Raw genomic sequence first — 15,970 nt, 5'->3', positions numbered from 1 at the left:
TAGGAGTTAAATTAAGGGAAAGTTTTATAGCTTTACCATGTCACGGAGGTCAATTAGATTACTTGTGGTAGTATCCCCTAAAAGTGGCTGTTTTCTCTCCTTTTTTCATCCCCAGCTGTGTTCCTTCGGGCTGTTTATTAGAGGGAAGAGTTAATGAGCATGTGTTCTCTTCATTAGGGTAACAAATCAATCCCCTTATGTTTTTGATTTTTCTTTTTAAATATGCTTAATCAGAAACTGTAGCTACTATAGGTATTTCAAATTATTTGTGGTGTAGGGCTAATTCCAGTGGTGAAGTGCATCCTGTGTTTGCGCTGCAGAGAGTTTACTTTGGATGCAGGTCTGTTGACCGTTTGTCAGTAGCAGCTTCACCCGTTTGTGTCAAACCCACAGAAGACCAGCTAATGAGCTTTTGCCCATTTGTGCAGACATTGGTCGCTTTTTAGCACCAGTTTCAGAAGTTCTCGTCCAAATGGTGGACACTTTTGCCTCTGTCAACCCAGACCTGAACAAATACCACTTATGTCTGTGCGGTGAGGACGCAAAGAGAAAAGCCTGCAGCTCTCAGCAGAAAGGCATTAATGATGATCTGGATTACAATATGCAGTTTGACACTGTCAGCTAGTAACGGCTGGACTGAGCTACTTGTTGGCGTCATAGAGCCAAAAAAGAAAGTGTCAAAATAGAATTCACTTTGAAAGTCCTCAGTAATGCAATTTATCAACATTTTATTCACATTAATTCACTGCACATGTTTACATATCCTCCAAACCATGAGGTTTGAACAGATAAGCTTTCTGGCCTCCTCTTCAGACCACTGAGGGGAGGAGCTGGGGAGTGGCTGAGAACAGAATACTCTTTGTGTCAGATGTCCCCAAGTTGCTAAAGGTTTTAGTTGTTCTTCCTCTGGCAACCAAGAGTTAGCAATGTTCCACATTTCTTTACTCGAAAGAAGAAGTACTCAGAAAGAAATGTTATTTGTGACAATGTCTGTCTCCTCTCCAGCCTCCATTATAAATAACAGGAGGCTTACTCCTGCACTGCTTCATAAAGTGTGTGTGTGTGTGTGTGTGTGTGTGTGTGTGTGTGTGTGTGTGTGTGTGTGTGTGTGTGTGTGTGTGTGTGTGTGTGTGTGTGTGTGTGTGGCCTGTGTCGCACTGGTGCTCCAGTGACCCAAGGGCACTCATGTGAAACTCCTTTAATCCCTCTGCTCAGTGTTTTGGGTTGGGGGATGATCTCCCTCTGCAGCACAGTTCATTTTAGTTGCTCCTAATATAAAACATCACAGGTGTAGTCGTTTTTAGGCTGATTAAACTTTTGTCTTCAACAGAAGAACAAGTTTAACCTTTGGGTGTGCTTTTTATGTAAGATTGGAGTTTTTTTTCCCCTTGTGATACAGCTCGTATACAGCTCTGATCACAGCCGTGGCTGCTTTTAAATGCCTTGTGCCACGATTTATACGGTTGCATGAATTATTGGCTGGTGCATTCTGCTGCAAAGTTATGCATGTCTTAAAGGTTTCACAGATTATGGCTTTAAACCGCTCCTCTCACCACAAAATGACCAATTCAGGCTAGAATGGCTTCTCTGCTACGTTCCCCAGAAAATTTCCGATTAAAATGCTGATTCAGGCTGTAAAGAAGAAAAAAAAAAAAGCTCTCTGGCTTTCTGGCCCTGCTTTGTGTTAGTCTTTCCCTTTTCAGCTGGATTAGGCTTAAATCTCTGAACGTGTCACAGTTCAAGGTAGACCAAATAGCCAGCAGCATCCAGTGTTAAAATAGAACAACAAATGAATGAATCGGGCCTTATGTTCATGCTGTGCCTTGACGTGTGATACTCATTTATCCGCCTTAGACTCTGTGACTCATAGGAAACCAGCCACCTCTTTTTGCCTCCATGCAGCATGTTAGTCGGTTTCCATGCTATGTGAAATGATTAAAAGAAAGCAATAAATAATAGTCATTTCTCTTCATTTTCATGGTGTAAATAATCGAGGAATGTGTGCCAGACACTTCCAGCTCAGATCGCTTTCTTTTCTGCGTGCAAGACGTTATTCTGAGCCTTATTTTTTTCCTCGGGCAGGCAGCTGGTATCAAACTGCAAATGTCTGACTTGACAGAGTGTGCATGTGGTACGTGTGTGTTCATGTGTTTGTCTTAGCTTTTCCCTCTGCCTTTCTTTCTGTCTCTTGCCGTGTGAGCTGTTGGCCGTCCAGCCCTCCTCTCACTCTCAGCTCTGATTGTTTCCTGAGTGCCTTGCCAGATAGGAAGTAGGAGGAAGTTATTGGAGGAGCTGGAGAGAATTTATTAGGGCCAAACACAGACACAGAAGGGAGAGGGGAAGGTGGTGACTGATTTTTTTTTTTTTTTTCATTTTTTTTTGGAAGATGGGCTCGTGCTTTCATGAGTCTTAAAAAGGCAGTGGTGCCTTCAGCAAACGCAGAGAGCACACAGCTTGACACTTGTGCCAGCTCATCACCTTAGATTTATCTCCTAAATGAAGGCGCTGCAGTTAAACATGTGCATATGTGTGTTCTGTGTAAGGAGGAATAAGGCCATGTTTCTAGCTCTTGTCAGAGAGCAGCTTTCCTGGCCCGGAACCTAAAATGTTTTCTTTATCTGTAATCTGACCTTAGAGAGCAGCTGCTCCTTCTGCCGCCAAGACCTGTTGTTTCCCCTGTTAAATGTGTGTGTGTGTGTGTTTGTCAGACTGTTGGTGTGTGTGGTGGGGGTCTCACTTTGAACGAGAGCACTGACCCTACAGCTGTGAGCACCCTTCAACCTTAACAAGATGTGTGCTTCTCTAATGTGGAGGAGTTTGGGTCTGTGATTTGTAACTGTGTATACACGAGACTTTAAGTTCAGTGGAGGTGTGTTTTACTCCCAGCTAAGCGGGGGGGCTTATGTCTGCCAGTAGGGGCCTGTTCTTTGCCAACAAGTGTCCCAACTCTTACAGCAACTAAACAAAGACTTCATTTATAACGACAGGAACAAATCTTGTAGTGTACAGATGGAAGAATATACAATCCGACTGTGAGCAATGACAGAGAGACATGCAAACACAACAGGCTTGATGGATCAACAGTGGAAGAGACAGATTTGAAGGAAATCTGTTAACAATCTGCTTTGGGACATGAGTCAGTAGAACTGAGTCATGGGGTGTACAGAGATGTGAACAGATGAAGGAAGCTGATCTTTCATGGTGCTTTGTTTGGGCTTTATCTGAAAAAATAAATAAATAATACAAACGATATGCACTACCCCAAGTGGCCAAATGAATCAGATGTACTAACATTACAGCCAAAATAGCGTTTTGCATCCTGGTATTCAGCTAGTGAGGTTTATAAATAACTTCATTCTATAAAAAATTATGGCTGACACACTGAAACAAAATCCTAAAGCAAATGCGCGTGTTGCATTACATACACCTTCATTTTGATAGGGCATGTAGAATTTTTTGTTTAAAAAATAAAAGGAAAACATCTGTAAAGATATATTGCAAATATATCTAATGGCTGTGTCAGATATCTTGTTTATAACCTTGGCTCCAATGTGTCTTCTACTGTTTCAGTCCTGTGGACCAGGTTCAACTTTTTAATAGTTGCTGTTAAAGGCTTAAATATCACAATGGCAAAAAAAAAAAGGATGATTTCTGTACCAACGTATTAGAGATCACAGAATTCATGTTATATTTACTTCAGGTGTTTTTAAAATTTTAAATGAGTTACATTTACAAGATTGTGTTTTCTACCTTAAATTCAGAGTAGGAGTAACCAGAGTAGTTGATGGTTTTATTATTAAAGCTTCTAGTGTATTACTATGATCCATCCTGTCTGGTCTTTACTGCTTAAAAAAAAAGCAGTAAAGAAATTAAGAATTTATTTTTATAACATTTTTTTTTTCAATTTTCAACAGAAAATGTACTTGCTGCATTGACTTCATTCTCCATCTAAGCCTTGTTACTGGCGTTTTACACAGCCAGAAACTGCAAGAAAAATAAATGTATTAATTAAAAGTGATGAATTTGTCAACAGTTCTCATGACAATTTTTTTTTTCACGGAGTGTGCAAATAACTCATAAACAGAGAAGTTCAGTGGAACCAAAACGGATTCAAATGGAGTCAAACATTATGCTCGTCACATCGACAGCAGAAAGTTGAGGGAAAATTTCTTCCTGCTCTGCTAAACCATGACATGCTCCCTCGGATTTAACAAGTACTGTCATTGTGAAATGGGCACTTGTAATTGGTCGGGAGGGCATTTAGTTTCATTTTTATTGAAATAATTATTTTGAAAATAGAAAATAAAACCTAGTAAAATACTTATCATGGGCTGTCAGGATGGGTCCATTGTTGAAGTCGGTGGGCCCAGGACTCTTAGGCTGACCCACAATGCTGTAGACTGTTTAGAAAAGATGCGTATAGCCCTCTGTCACATCCCTAACTTTAGCAGAAAACAAAGAAGAAGAAAAAAGATTTGGCTCCTGTACTGCTGTGAAGAAGGGTTGGCTAGTCAGACCAAAATATTTTTTTGTATATGGCTATAAACAAGTAATTTCCATGACTGAATGTTAGCATAGGGGTCTATGGAGTCTGATGATCTTTAGGAGCCAGCCTCAAGTGGCCGTTAGAAGAACTGAAGCTGTTGGCTTCATTTTTTTTAAGTTGTGGTTTTGTTTTTTGGGAGGCCTTTCTGTGACACGTGTAACCTGGGCGTTGAAATAATAGTTTCCCTTATTGCTATACAGCAGAAGCTTCAAGCTTAACTTTGCACTTGTAAGCTATTGGACACATACTGTGCCCTTCTGGTACTTACACTGCTGTCCTAGCTCAGTGGGCTCACATGGCTCTCACGGTGGGATGTTTAGTCTCTGCTAAAATGTATTACTATGATCCATCCTGTCTGGTCTTAAACGTCTTCGAGGTTCGACAGATGTTCTTTTCCCACCGCTGGACTCGAGAGGAGATGTTGCCGTCAGGCCATAAAAATCAGACATGACAGAGAAAGTTTGACTCAAGGTCTTGCCTCACTGTAGTCTTGGAATTCCGCTGCGTAAGTAGAAACCCATCTGGTTGGTCCATTTGAGAGACCCAAGATGATATCATGTTCAGTGGAAGATAAATTTGAGGAATAACAGACAACAAATAAAAATGTGTCAGCTCTGCCTTTTCTGTTTGACTAAATGTTATCCTACCAACTGCTGAATGCCAAGACACCTATTTCGTTTTTACTGAAAGAAACAGAATCTGTTTTCCGGCCTGTAGGTGTTTGTAAGTGATTTCCTCCATTCTGTGTGACTTATGGATTCCCTTTCCTGATTAAGGCTATGTTGACAACTTTCCTCAAGCAAGCCAGCTGAGAGTGACTCAGTAGAATTTCTGGAATTCATTGGTACATTTTACCACACATAGCCCTCTCTCAGAAGAAGCAGTGCCAACAAACTCCGGTCAGTTCGTAGATGGAGCCGGAGCAGAGATAAGCCGATTGCTGAAAACAGAATGTAATGTGATCGCTGGGTACAGGACTGGGAAAATGGGTAGAGGGATTCTGGTGCATGAATGGTGCTGTTTCAGTGACTGTGCGAGCCACATAGCTTTGCAGTGTTATTTACATTCCTGCTGCACATTGGAATTCTGTAGCATGTTGGTCTCAGAGTCCCATGGCCTGACTCCCAGACAGAGGGAGGGGAGGTGTGTCCCTGATTTTTATGTAAAATGTGAGAGCAGTGTGTCATCCAACCAGGGCACATTTAAAAAAAAAAGTGTTTCCATCTGGCAAAAGATCTAAAAGTCTTACACACAGTTTTGTACATGGGAGCTGCTGGTTATTATCAGTATCAGTTCCATAACAGTTTCTCAATTGTGCTATAAAATGTCAGCAAATTAAAATGAGCCAAAGTGTGTCACAATTGTCTAAGCTGAATGGAAAAGAAACAGAAATCACCCTTATAAGATTTATATTTCATACTATGGTTTACTCATGAAAGTGACCACTGTCTCATTTTTGTCTCACACAATACAATTGATTCATTCTTAAGTAAAATGTTAATTAGGCCATGATATTAAAATGGCAAGCTTGCCACCCAAATAGCTCTGACCTATTATCGATGTAGGACCTTTTGATGATAGTCCTGCAGTTACTGGTACTAGGACAGAAGTAGGTGATCCTTTAGGACATGTGGGGTGCAAGTGGTACCTCCATGGATCGGGCTTGTGTAACATGCAGATGCTTACTGGATTGGGATCTGGGAATTTAGAGGCCTGGTAAAAGGCATGAGCACTTTATTGCTTTCCTTGAGCTGCTCCTGCCACACTGCAAGGTGCGTTCTCCTGCTAGAGGAGGCTGCTGTTGTTGGGAGTGCCATTTCAGTTAAGGCTGTGTTTGGTGTGCAAAACCAGAATGATGTCATTCACTTTAATTTGTATTTAATTTCAAGCCCAAAACATTAAGGATATTCCTTTTTAAATCTCATGTAACAGGAAAAAGAACTGTAAATTATTCGAGTAGAGAATGAGGAACTGAGGATTTTCTATCACCTTTGCTTCACAAGTACTTATTGCTCATCGAACATGCTCATTCAGTTAATGCCACTCAACATCAGTCAACTGATTTATTTTTTCTATCAACACTGAGGACTGTTTGTATTTTAATCATTGCAAGTTGTTACTATGCTGTGGAGTTTCTCACCCAAACTGGCTCGAAGGGACATTACAGTGCATTGGTGAGAGATCTTCTAATTGAATCAGTATGTTAATTACAACTGCTTTACTGGTATTTTGGGAGTAAATCATGTTGGACAACTAAATCCCAAACCTCCTCATGCTGACTCATTTAATTGGAGCTCTCTACAAGTATGAAACTAGCTGTTGCGTTTGAGTCCATAAGACTGTCCGTCCAACATTTATCATGATGTCAGGGCCATTGTCCTGACTTAAATCCCGTGACTCCACTCGGAGATGTATTGAAAAATTGCTCCACTGACAATGCCCTCCCTCTAGTCTGAGCTCTGAGCGTCACAAAGTGGGAGCGTGTTCACTGCTGATGTTGCATTCCAGCTGGAACAATCCCACTGTTTTCCAGACTCCAAAGTGGACGCCTAAATTGGACCCCCCTTCCCCCCTCCAAAGTCCCCCCCTAGTCCCCCCCCACCCCCCATACACACCCCTTTTCCCCCTCTGCTCTAAACCTACCATCCAAACCACCCACCCACCACCCACTCCTCCTCCCATACATGCATCCCCTGGTCTCCTGTCCTTATTTGGGTAAAGACGTTCTGAGTGCTCGTTGGAGGGGAGGGAGGGGAGGGTGCTGGGTTGACACAAGGGAGGCAGGAGGAGAAACAGTGAGCACTCGCAGCCCTTTCTTAATAAGGACATGTCTGGAATTCAGGCCCCTCTCTTAGTGAAGAGCCTCTCTTTTGCAGCACCTCACTTGAACACGCTCTTGTGAGCACTTGGAGCTCCATTGAGGTCGTCGGATCTGATGTTACATTGAGCGTTGTTTGCGGCTCTTCACTGCTCACAGTGCAGAGGAGGTTCGCAGTGTTTTCTCTGCTATAATTGGAGATAAACAACAGCAGCCACCTCTCCCTCCACGCCTCCCTAACTGTGCCATCAGCCTATGATTACGGTCTCGGCTTTACTGAGCCCGTTACCCCGCAGCACCTGCGCACACATTAATGACATACTTTGAAAGACATCTTCACACCAAGCTATATGACCACCATATGCTATACTTGAGATTGAGATAGACATGTATTGAAGATTGCATTATTGTTTGTAGAAGTGTACCTTTTGTGCTGGTTTAGTTTTTAATTTGTTCCAATGCGGACAGCGTGACAACAAAGTAAAAATCGCACTGGCGAAACTCTTGTGGTTGTTTCAGTCTGCTTACACATTTTATGGTTTTAGCTTCTAAAATGTAAAGATGTGATGCTAGAATATGCCATGTATTATAGTAGATTGATTATTTTAGGGTTTTGAGATGTTGGTGAAATAAAACATTGCACTTGAAATCATCATATTTTGCTGTTGGAAACCATAACGAGCATTTCCCTATGTCTTAATTTATCTACCCACATGACATTGTAGGCCCAAACTTTTTTTATTGTTGGTTTGTTTTCCACTTCTTGTTTTGTTTCTTTAGCAGTGCAAAATGTAAGAAATCATCACTTTTTAGAAGTTAAAACCAGATTTTTTTCTTTTCTACATAAGTAATTAAATGGCAATTCATAGTTTATGAAATGGTTTTACACAAGTCAGTGCAGGGCTTTCTAATTGTTTACTTGCACACATTTTTGATTCCTATTTATCAGTAAAGTATCACAATTTTGCTCCCCCCCCCCCCCCCCCCCCCAACAAATTGGCTGGATAGATTATAATTAAACTAACCCCAACTCTAGCAGTCACTGGGAGCAGTCCAGCCCAGTGATTCGTGAGGACTGAGATCATTTGAGCTGTTGATGAGTGCTCAGTTTCAGTGTTGAGTTTTAACACCGTGACCCTGTCTCAAAGGGTCCACCGTAACCAGGACCCTCTCAGCTAAAATTAGCAACTTGACTTGTGGATATTTCTCAAACTCTCGCTTTGGTTCAGTGTCAAAATTAATGTTGCATGTTGCTTGTGGTAGAATTTCACTGCAGGAACAGTATTGCCATACTCTATTCACCTTTGATCTTTTGTAATTCCTTTTAAATGATGATGGGAAGGGAATGAAAGCATCACTAATCCTTCGCCTCTGCTTTTCACCATCAGGCATTTTGTTATAGCTACAGTAATTGTAAAGTGTGTGTGTGTTGTTCTACGTACTGATGAAAAGCATGGAAAAAGAAAGCCTAGGAGAGATTCCTGTGCTCATGAATGATGTATTTCATACATTATAGTGTATGTATAGTATTTTTTTTTTTTACATTTATATTTAAGTTTCTTCTTGTTAAAAGGGAGTTTATTCTCTCTTGTCTCATCAAGTTCCTCGTAGTGTGTTGTACCGTTGTTTCCATTTGTGAAGTTGTAGTTTCTTTACCTTGCAATATAGAGAGGATGTTATAAATGTCTTGGCTGTAAAACTGCCATTACAAACAGGGGTTTTATTCACTATTGTTACTCATTTATATTTTCACCTGAGAATAGAAATGTTATGGGTTGATTTTTATGCTATTATGATATCCTGCATTTCTAAACCTCGTAAAATAATGGTCAGTAATGAAAAAAAGAATTGGCTGGGGTCTGTATTTATCCATTATACTTTATTTTTGTCAGTATCTGCAGAAATGCTGAAGCAGAAACATAAGCATCCTGGGAGGATAATGGTTACCTCATAGACTTCCATTTTAGAAACAATACAATGCTGAAAAGGCAGCTTGAAAAATACTTAAGAGCCATGCCTGCAGTCAGCCATAAGCCAACCACACTGGAACACAGTTCCCAGACCACAAGAATTCTTTGAGGCCAGCGCTGATTAGTGAGGTCTTTAAACTTCGTTTTATGGAATATCTTGAATTCATTTGACCATTTCAGAGACATAAAATCAAGGAAATTATCATAATGATTACGGGTTGCATTGTTTATTCTTGCAAATTTAATGACTGCAATAAAAAAAAAAAACGTCAAAGAAGGTAGTGGCTGTATAGATGAACAACATTCCTTTTTCAAGGAGATCTTCTTTGCTCAAGTCAAATGTTTCCAGTTGTGAGGATTTCAAAGAAAAAAGACAAATTTGAGATTTGAGTCAAATTTGAGTTGTCTTAGATTTAACTGAATTGATTGAGTTTTACTAGATATCTCCTCAAGGTTATCTGGTGTCTGTTCATAGAAGGCATCAAGTCAAAATTTATTTTTTTTGAAGCTCAGCAGTGTTGCTTCATAAACTCTAAGAACAATGTAAGACAGTTGTTCACTCCTGACCCATTTGCCTGCTGCTTAGCTCATATCACAGCGAGTCCATCAAATTCATGACCTCCGCACAAAAATAAGACAATTTTATGTTGGATATTTTATGTGTGTTGCCAGATAATGCCACATGTCCTGTACCTTTGCTTAATTTGGACATTTAAGTGTAAAGCTGGGACCAGCATGGATGCCATTGTGTAAACAATGGCTTTGATCTAGTAGAAGATCAAACTTCTACTATGGCAACATCTGTAAATTCTACTAGGTGAGGTTTTACTGGAGAAAAAATATATAATAGTAATAATAATTATAATAGTAATAGGAACTGAAGTGAAACATTGTGCTTCACTGATTTGTTTTATATTCTTTTTTGGCAACAAATAAGGGTTAAATTATGGATTTGGCAAAACAGACAATACTTTTTCAATGAGCGTTTCCAAATAACGCTGGACTAACGATAAACTGTTTCTACATTTCCTCAGACCCTTTAACTTGCTGTTTGGGTGAAAAACACTGTTTGTTGGGTTGTGATCTGGTGATGATCATAAAAATTGCGATCAGTATGGGACTTGTAAAAATGTTTATGCAACTGTATTCAACAGATCACCTACAGATCCTTTGATACCGGGGCTCAGGGTTGGGCCCAGGTGGAGCCGCCACAATTGCGTCCAACGAGTGGAGTGCCAACGGTAGCCCAGAAGATGGGCTGGACGGGGACAATGAAGACAAGACCATGGACGGGGATGCCGAGGGTGTGTGGTCCCCAGACATTGAGCAGAGCTTCCAGGAGGCCCTCGCCATCTACCCTCCCTGTGGAAGGAGGAAAATCATCTTGTCAGATGAGGGAAAGATGTATGGTGAGTTCACTGGATAACTGCCAGAGTAACAAAAGAACAACAATTACATGGAAATCCACTCCATAATGAATGCACGAAAATGAGAAAAACATTCATTCCACAGAGACTTGTGGCTAAAAGAAAACAAACACTGGTAATACTTTCCTGAAAAGAAATGAGAAAAATACTTTTCTTCTTTTTGCGCTCAAAACTTTGCTACAGAATGTTTTCTTTCCACTCAGAGCTCTCTTTAACAAGTCTGTACCTGTTGTGCTGTGACCCAGGGGCAGGTTCTTCCAGTCATACCAGCACTCTCAGAGCTGGTTATTGCTGTCCTGAGAGCAAATCGGCTGCTCTCCCATTGATTTACACCTGTCTTTTTCTTCAGAGTGTTTTTATTGCTTTGGTTTTTATTTTTCCCCTCCTACTATTTCACAACCTGTCCTTCTCGACATTATGTTGTTAGACACACAACGTCTTTGTCTTCTTTTTATCTCTGAACAACATCTTATATACTTTTTTTTTTTCTTAAACACACTGGTATCACTGGGAGAATTTTGCCTTTAGGTAACCGGTTAAAGCTGGTTTTCAGGAGAACTGTTGCGTTTGATGCAGGATGGCTCAGTTAAATTAGCAATAATTAGCCCAGCATGAATCGAGACTCAGAACAAAAACATCACATTGGCCTGCTGTTCTGCCGAAGAGTTTAAACATCCATATGGTTTCGGAATAGTTGCGCTGTTTCCTCCAGCGTGTCCATTAAATTGCAGGTGTTGAGCCCCTAATGTCCTGAAACGCTCCAGATGGATATGTTGGCAAGGCCTTCCGTAGACTCACTCGCATGCAGGTGTGGGAAATTTAACACACTTGTCTTTGATTATTTTGATCGTACTCTCCCATTCCTAATGTCGAGACTGTTTTCTTAATGAGATTTTATTATTTTATCTTGGAAATGTAGCTGAAGAGCCATAAATGTTGAATGCGAGAAATCAAGCTGGTTTTTTTACGTTTGTACTTGCTGTGCCCTCTTTTTGATTTTGCTAAGTTGCAGTGATATTTTTTTCAGCATTGTAACTCAGCCCCCTTGTGCTTAGTAAGAATTTCCTGCCCTTTAATTAATGTCCATCAAGGCTCTAAAAGTTTAAACTTATTGTAGCTTCAGTGCAACCATAAAAACCATCAATCATGGCCATCAAAATGTCAGAGGGACTGTGTATCTTAGAAGCATCGGTGTTTGTTTCTTGTGTGGCTTTTATTTGCTTGACGTCAGATGGGATTCTTTTGGCATGATTCAACCAAGATGGAATCTTATCCTCATTTGTTCAGCAGATTCGGATATTCAAGGACAGGCACATACCTGAGATTACTCAGCCACTGCTGCAGCTTCTGTTGTTACTCTCAACCTGCCTTAAGGAACAAAGTAGTCATGAAACGCGTGGTGGATTAAACGATTACTCAAAACTTATTAAAATTTTTGTTTGCGTAGATGAATTTCTAATAATTAGTTTATCAAATATTTCTGACATACTGCTTTTCTTTTGGATCATTTTAAATTGAATATTTTATGGTTTTGCTGATACGCTAAATACGGTTACAGATTAATCCGCCCGAAAAAAGGAACATTTTAGCATGGATTTAACAAATAAATGACATATACATATAGTGTAAATAATGTAGTTCAGTTTGCTCTCACTATGTGGTGGCACAAATTATCCCAAAGATCTAAATTTTTATGTAGGTGTCTAGCGCACAGGATACACCTATGCTGATACACTTATGACAGGTTAGTACTGGTTGACAACAAGATTGGTTGGGTTTTATCCAATGCGATTTAATTTTATATGCGATTTATATTTTTAATTTTTATATGAAATCAAATAACATCTATCAACTTTTTATTCTGGCAGATTTGAATATCATGCATAAACATATACATATGATATAATGGGAAAAATATTGTGACATATTTCTACTAGGTGCCAGAGCTAGTTTAGAACATGCTTTGACTTTTGCACACACATAAACTTTTGAAGCATTTTCAAATTTACCCAAGTAAATTTTTATTCCACTTTAGCTGTGCAGTGCTGTGTCTTCCCTTCCATACATTTGTCATGAGAACACCAACAAAGAAGCAGGCTTTGCACAAACCTGCCCCTTCAGCAACAAACTGTCAAGACCCCTTTTAGAAGCCCTTTTTTTTCTAGAGCATTAAACACCCTCTCCTTTTACAATAAGTCATCTGAGGCTCTGCTGGGAGAGCCAAGGAATGCCCCCAGAAGAAGCCTTCTCACAAGGTGATTACCTCAGACATCTAAAAGCTGCCCTGACGTGAGGTTAGGGGAATGTTAACGATTGCACTGTATGTAAGACTGTCTACCTCGCAGTCTCAGACTCCAATGGCCTCCAAAAGCAGGCAAGTCATCCCTCCCATTGGGAATTCCATTTTTTCTTCCAGGATTTTTATTTGCTGGGAAACCTTTGCAACTTTCCATTCGCAAGAAAAGACTACTTTATACTCATGTGTTCACTGCTCCACAAGCCTGTCTAGACTTCCCAGTGCCATTTCCAGTCACTTACATAGCTCAGGGGTGACAGAAAGTTCAAATAAGCCCAACAATAAGTTTTATTAAATCATGTGCTAACAATCAGATTCATAATGTTAAAAAGTAAATCTCTCTCTCTCTCTCTCTCTCTCTCTCTCTATATATATATATATATATATATATATATATATATATATATATAATATATTTATTAGGGGTGCAACAATACTCATATCGATATTGAACCGTTTGATACAGTGCTTTCAGTTCGGTAGGCATATATATCGAACAATACAAAATTTTAAATTTATTTTATCAACTTTTCTTCTGACAACGCTGTGTTGAGAGCTCAGTGGATCTGCGTTCGACTACTCCGCCTAGGCTGCACTGTCGAGTGCAGATCCACTGAGCGCAGCTCAAGCTAGCAAGACAGAAACTAAGCTAGTTGCAACTTGGCAAATTGAACCTCCCCCACCCTCATTCAGATCTGGCCTTTGGAACTATTTTGGTCTTCATGTGAAGTATGACCCTGAAGGTAAGCGAGTCATGGACAAAAGTAAAACAGTATGTCGGATGTGTCACGCAATGCTCAATTACATGGGTGTAGGGTTGCCAACCGTCCCTTAAAATACGGAATCGTCCCGTATTTCGAAACAAAAGTACACGTCCCGTATTGAGCTAATAAGGGACGCACTTTGTCCCGTAATACAGTGAGAATCAAAAGTAGTCTATAAATGTTTATGGAATTAACACTTTGTTTGAAAACATAATTCCCAGCCCCTCTCCTGCTTTGTGACCAATGAGCTGACAGCACACTTATGACAATTCGAGTATGACAATTCAGATTACCGCTCATCTCATTGGTCGAGGAAAAGTCGCTTGCGGAGAAAATACCGGAAGACAACAGATGACCACAACAAGAAGCATGGCCAACAGGGGAACAAACGCCGACTCTGCGGTGCAAGTCTCGGATGACAGTACACCTAAAGCTGGGCAAACACTGTGCGATTTTTTTTCAGTCACGTTATTCAGCTCCTGCTCAAACTGCACGATTGACTCGCAGGGGTTAGAAGTTCGTATGCCACGATGTACTCTCACACTATACCGCCCGATGCTCTGATGCGACCTGAGTGCTCACACTGTGCCTCCATAACATGAAGGTTATAACAGAAAATCTGTCGCTCGCTCTCTCTGTCTTTCACTCACACAGACACACCACTACCATCAACTTTGCTAAATTGCTAATGAAAAACATTGATCAGGCAGCTGTGATTGAGCAGCAGTGTAAATCCAACTATTTTCACAGTTGTTGTGGTCGTGATAATTTTGTGATGCCACATCGAAAAGGCTCGGATGAGCTTTCCAAAGTTGTGCCTCCATCGCTTGTGTCCAGATCACACGCTGCACAGCCGTGCTGCAACGTCTTTTTCACCAACGTTTACGTTTGCGCGTGAGCAGTGTGAGCGCCTGTGGTGACACCCTCACGAGCGATTGATGATCGGGAGCTGGTCGTGAGGTGTTAATCACTTCTCGTTACCCCACGTATACTACACGACGCACGATGAAGGCCAAAATCGGTCCGATCACTCAAAAATCGGCTCAAAATGGGCCTAAAACCGCACAGTGTGAGCCCAGCATTAGAGCAGCAATGTTTGTTCCCCTCAGAGAAAGGGAAGAATGGGAAAAGGAAAACACCTGGCTGGAAAAAGTTAATATGGGCATGTGCAATGAATATCAGCGCTATGTGGCCAGAAGTGTGATAATATAATTTATTTTGTGTAATAAACAACTGCAAGGATAGATAATTACAACAAATTGATGACTAATACATAAAAGTAATACATAGATGAATAATGATGATGAGTTATGATGCGTAATCATGGGAACAAGCGGGTTTACAAACAGGAGCAGCTGATTAGCATTAGAAAAGCTGAAATAATACCTCAACTGAAGCCAATTGTACTAAATGCACTAAATGTGCACTGTTACAAGAATATTTTTCTTTCTATTGTTTTCTATTATTTTAAGTTAAGCAGGACAGAGTGCTTTTAAAGAAAGATTTACTTATATTCTCAAAAGTTAAGCATGACAGGCTTCTGTTTAAGAAAGAGACCTGTTTTACTGTGTTAATGTTGTCATTTTGAGCTAAAAATAAATGGCTAAATGATCATTTGTTTCCCATGTGTTCATATCACAAAGAATAGAATATGCATCTACTTAAATCAACTTCAAGTCAAATGGTTAAAAAAATAATTTCACACACAAAAAAAGAGCTACAAAATTCACCACACTGGGAAGGGTGAAGACAACTGGGTCGCCCGGCCCTGGCCACGAGGTGTCCCTTATTTATTTTTCAGGGAGTTGGCAACCCTACATGGGTGGGAACTACTGCGTTAGCCCAGTTTGCTTAAAAGTAGCATTTAAAGGAAGATACAAACAATCAATTGTTACACAGTGAAAATGCAATGAAAAATAACCATAATGAGTTATTACTCGTTAACGGAGATTTTCCGTGTTGTTGCGTTAACGTCATTTCAGATTAACGCTGACAGCACTAGTGGGAACACAATGAATATGACTGCACATTTACGCCGACATCATCCTAGTGCAAAGACAAGTAGAAGCCGACAAAAACAACAAGCACCCATGCTACAAACTTTACCTGAGCCATTTAGACAGCCGTTAGCACAGGATTCTCCTTATGG

General features: G+C 40.3%; 1 protein-coding gene across 11 annotated transcripts in view; it reads left to right on the top strand.

Annotated features, from left to right (window-relative positions):
- The window catches only part of tead3b (TEA domain family member 3 b), a 31,308-nt gene that overhangs the window by 2,036 nt on the left and 13,302 nt on the right, over positions 1-15,970 (top strand). For 9 of the 11 annotated variants that reach the window (XM_085457502.1, XM_085457501.1, XM_085457498.1 and 6 more), the window contains exon 3: positions 10,489-10,743. In XM_085457502.1, coding sequence (XP_085313628.1) covers positions 10,620-10,743 — 124 coding nt within the window. In that variant the 5' untranslated portion in view covers positions 10,489-10,619. Of the gene's footprint in view, positions 1-10,488; positions 10,744-15,970 lie in introns of those variants that run through there. The other 2 variants (XM_085457504.1, XM_085457503.1) reach the window with 1 other exon arrangement.

Source organism: Copadichromis virginalis, linkage group LG5 (assembly GCF_057382275.1).
Source record: "Copadichromis virginalis isolate Kocher_CV1m ecotype Utaka linkage group LG5, C_Virginalis_male_GT1.1, whole genome shotgun sequence".
Taxonomy (NCBI): Eukaryota; Metazoa; Chordata; class Actinopteri; order Cichliformes; family Cichlidae; genus Copadichromis; species Copadichromis virginalis.
This window is presented reverse-complemented; position numbering and strand designations above follow the sequence as displayed.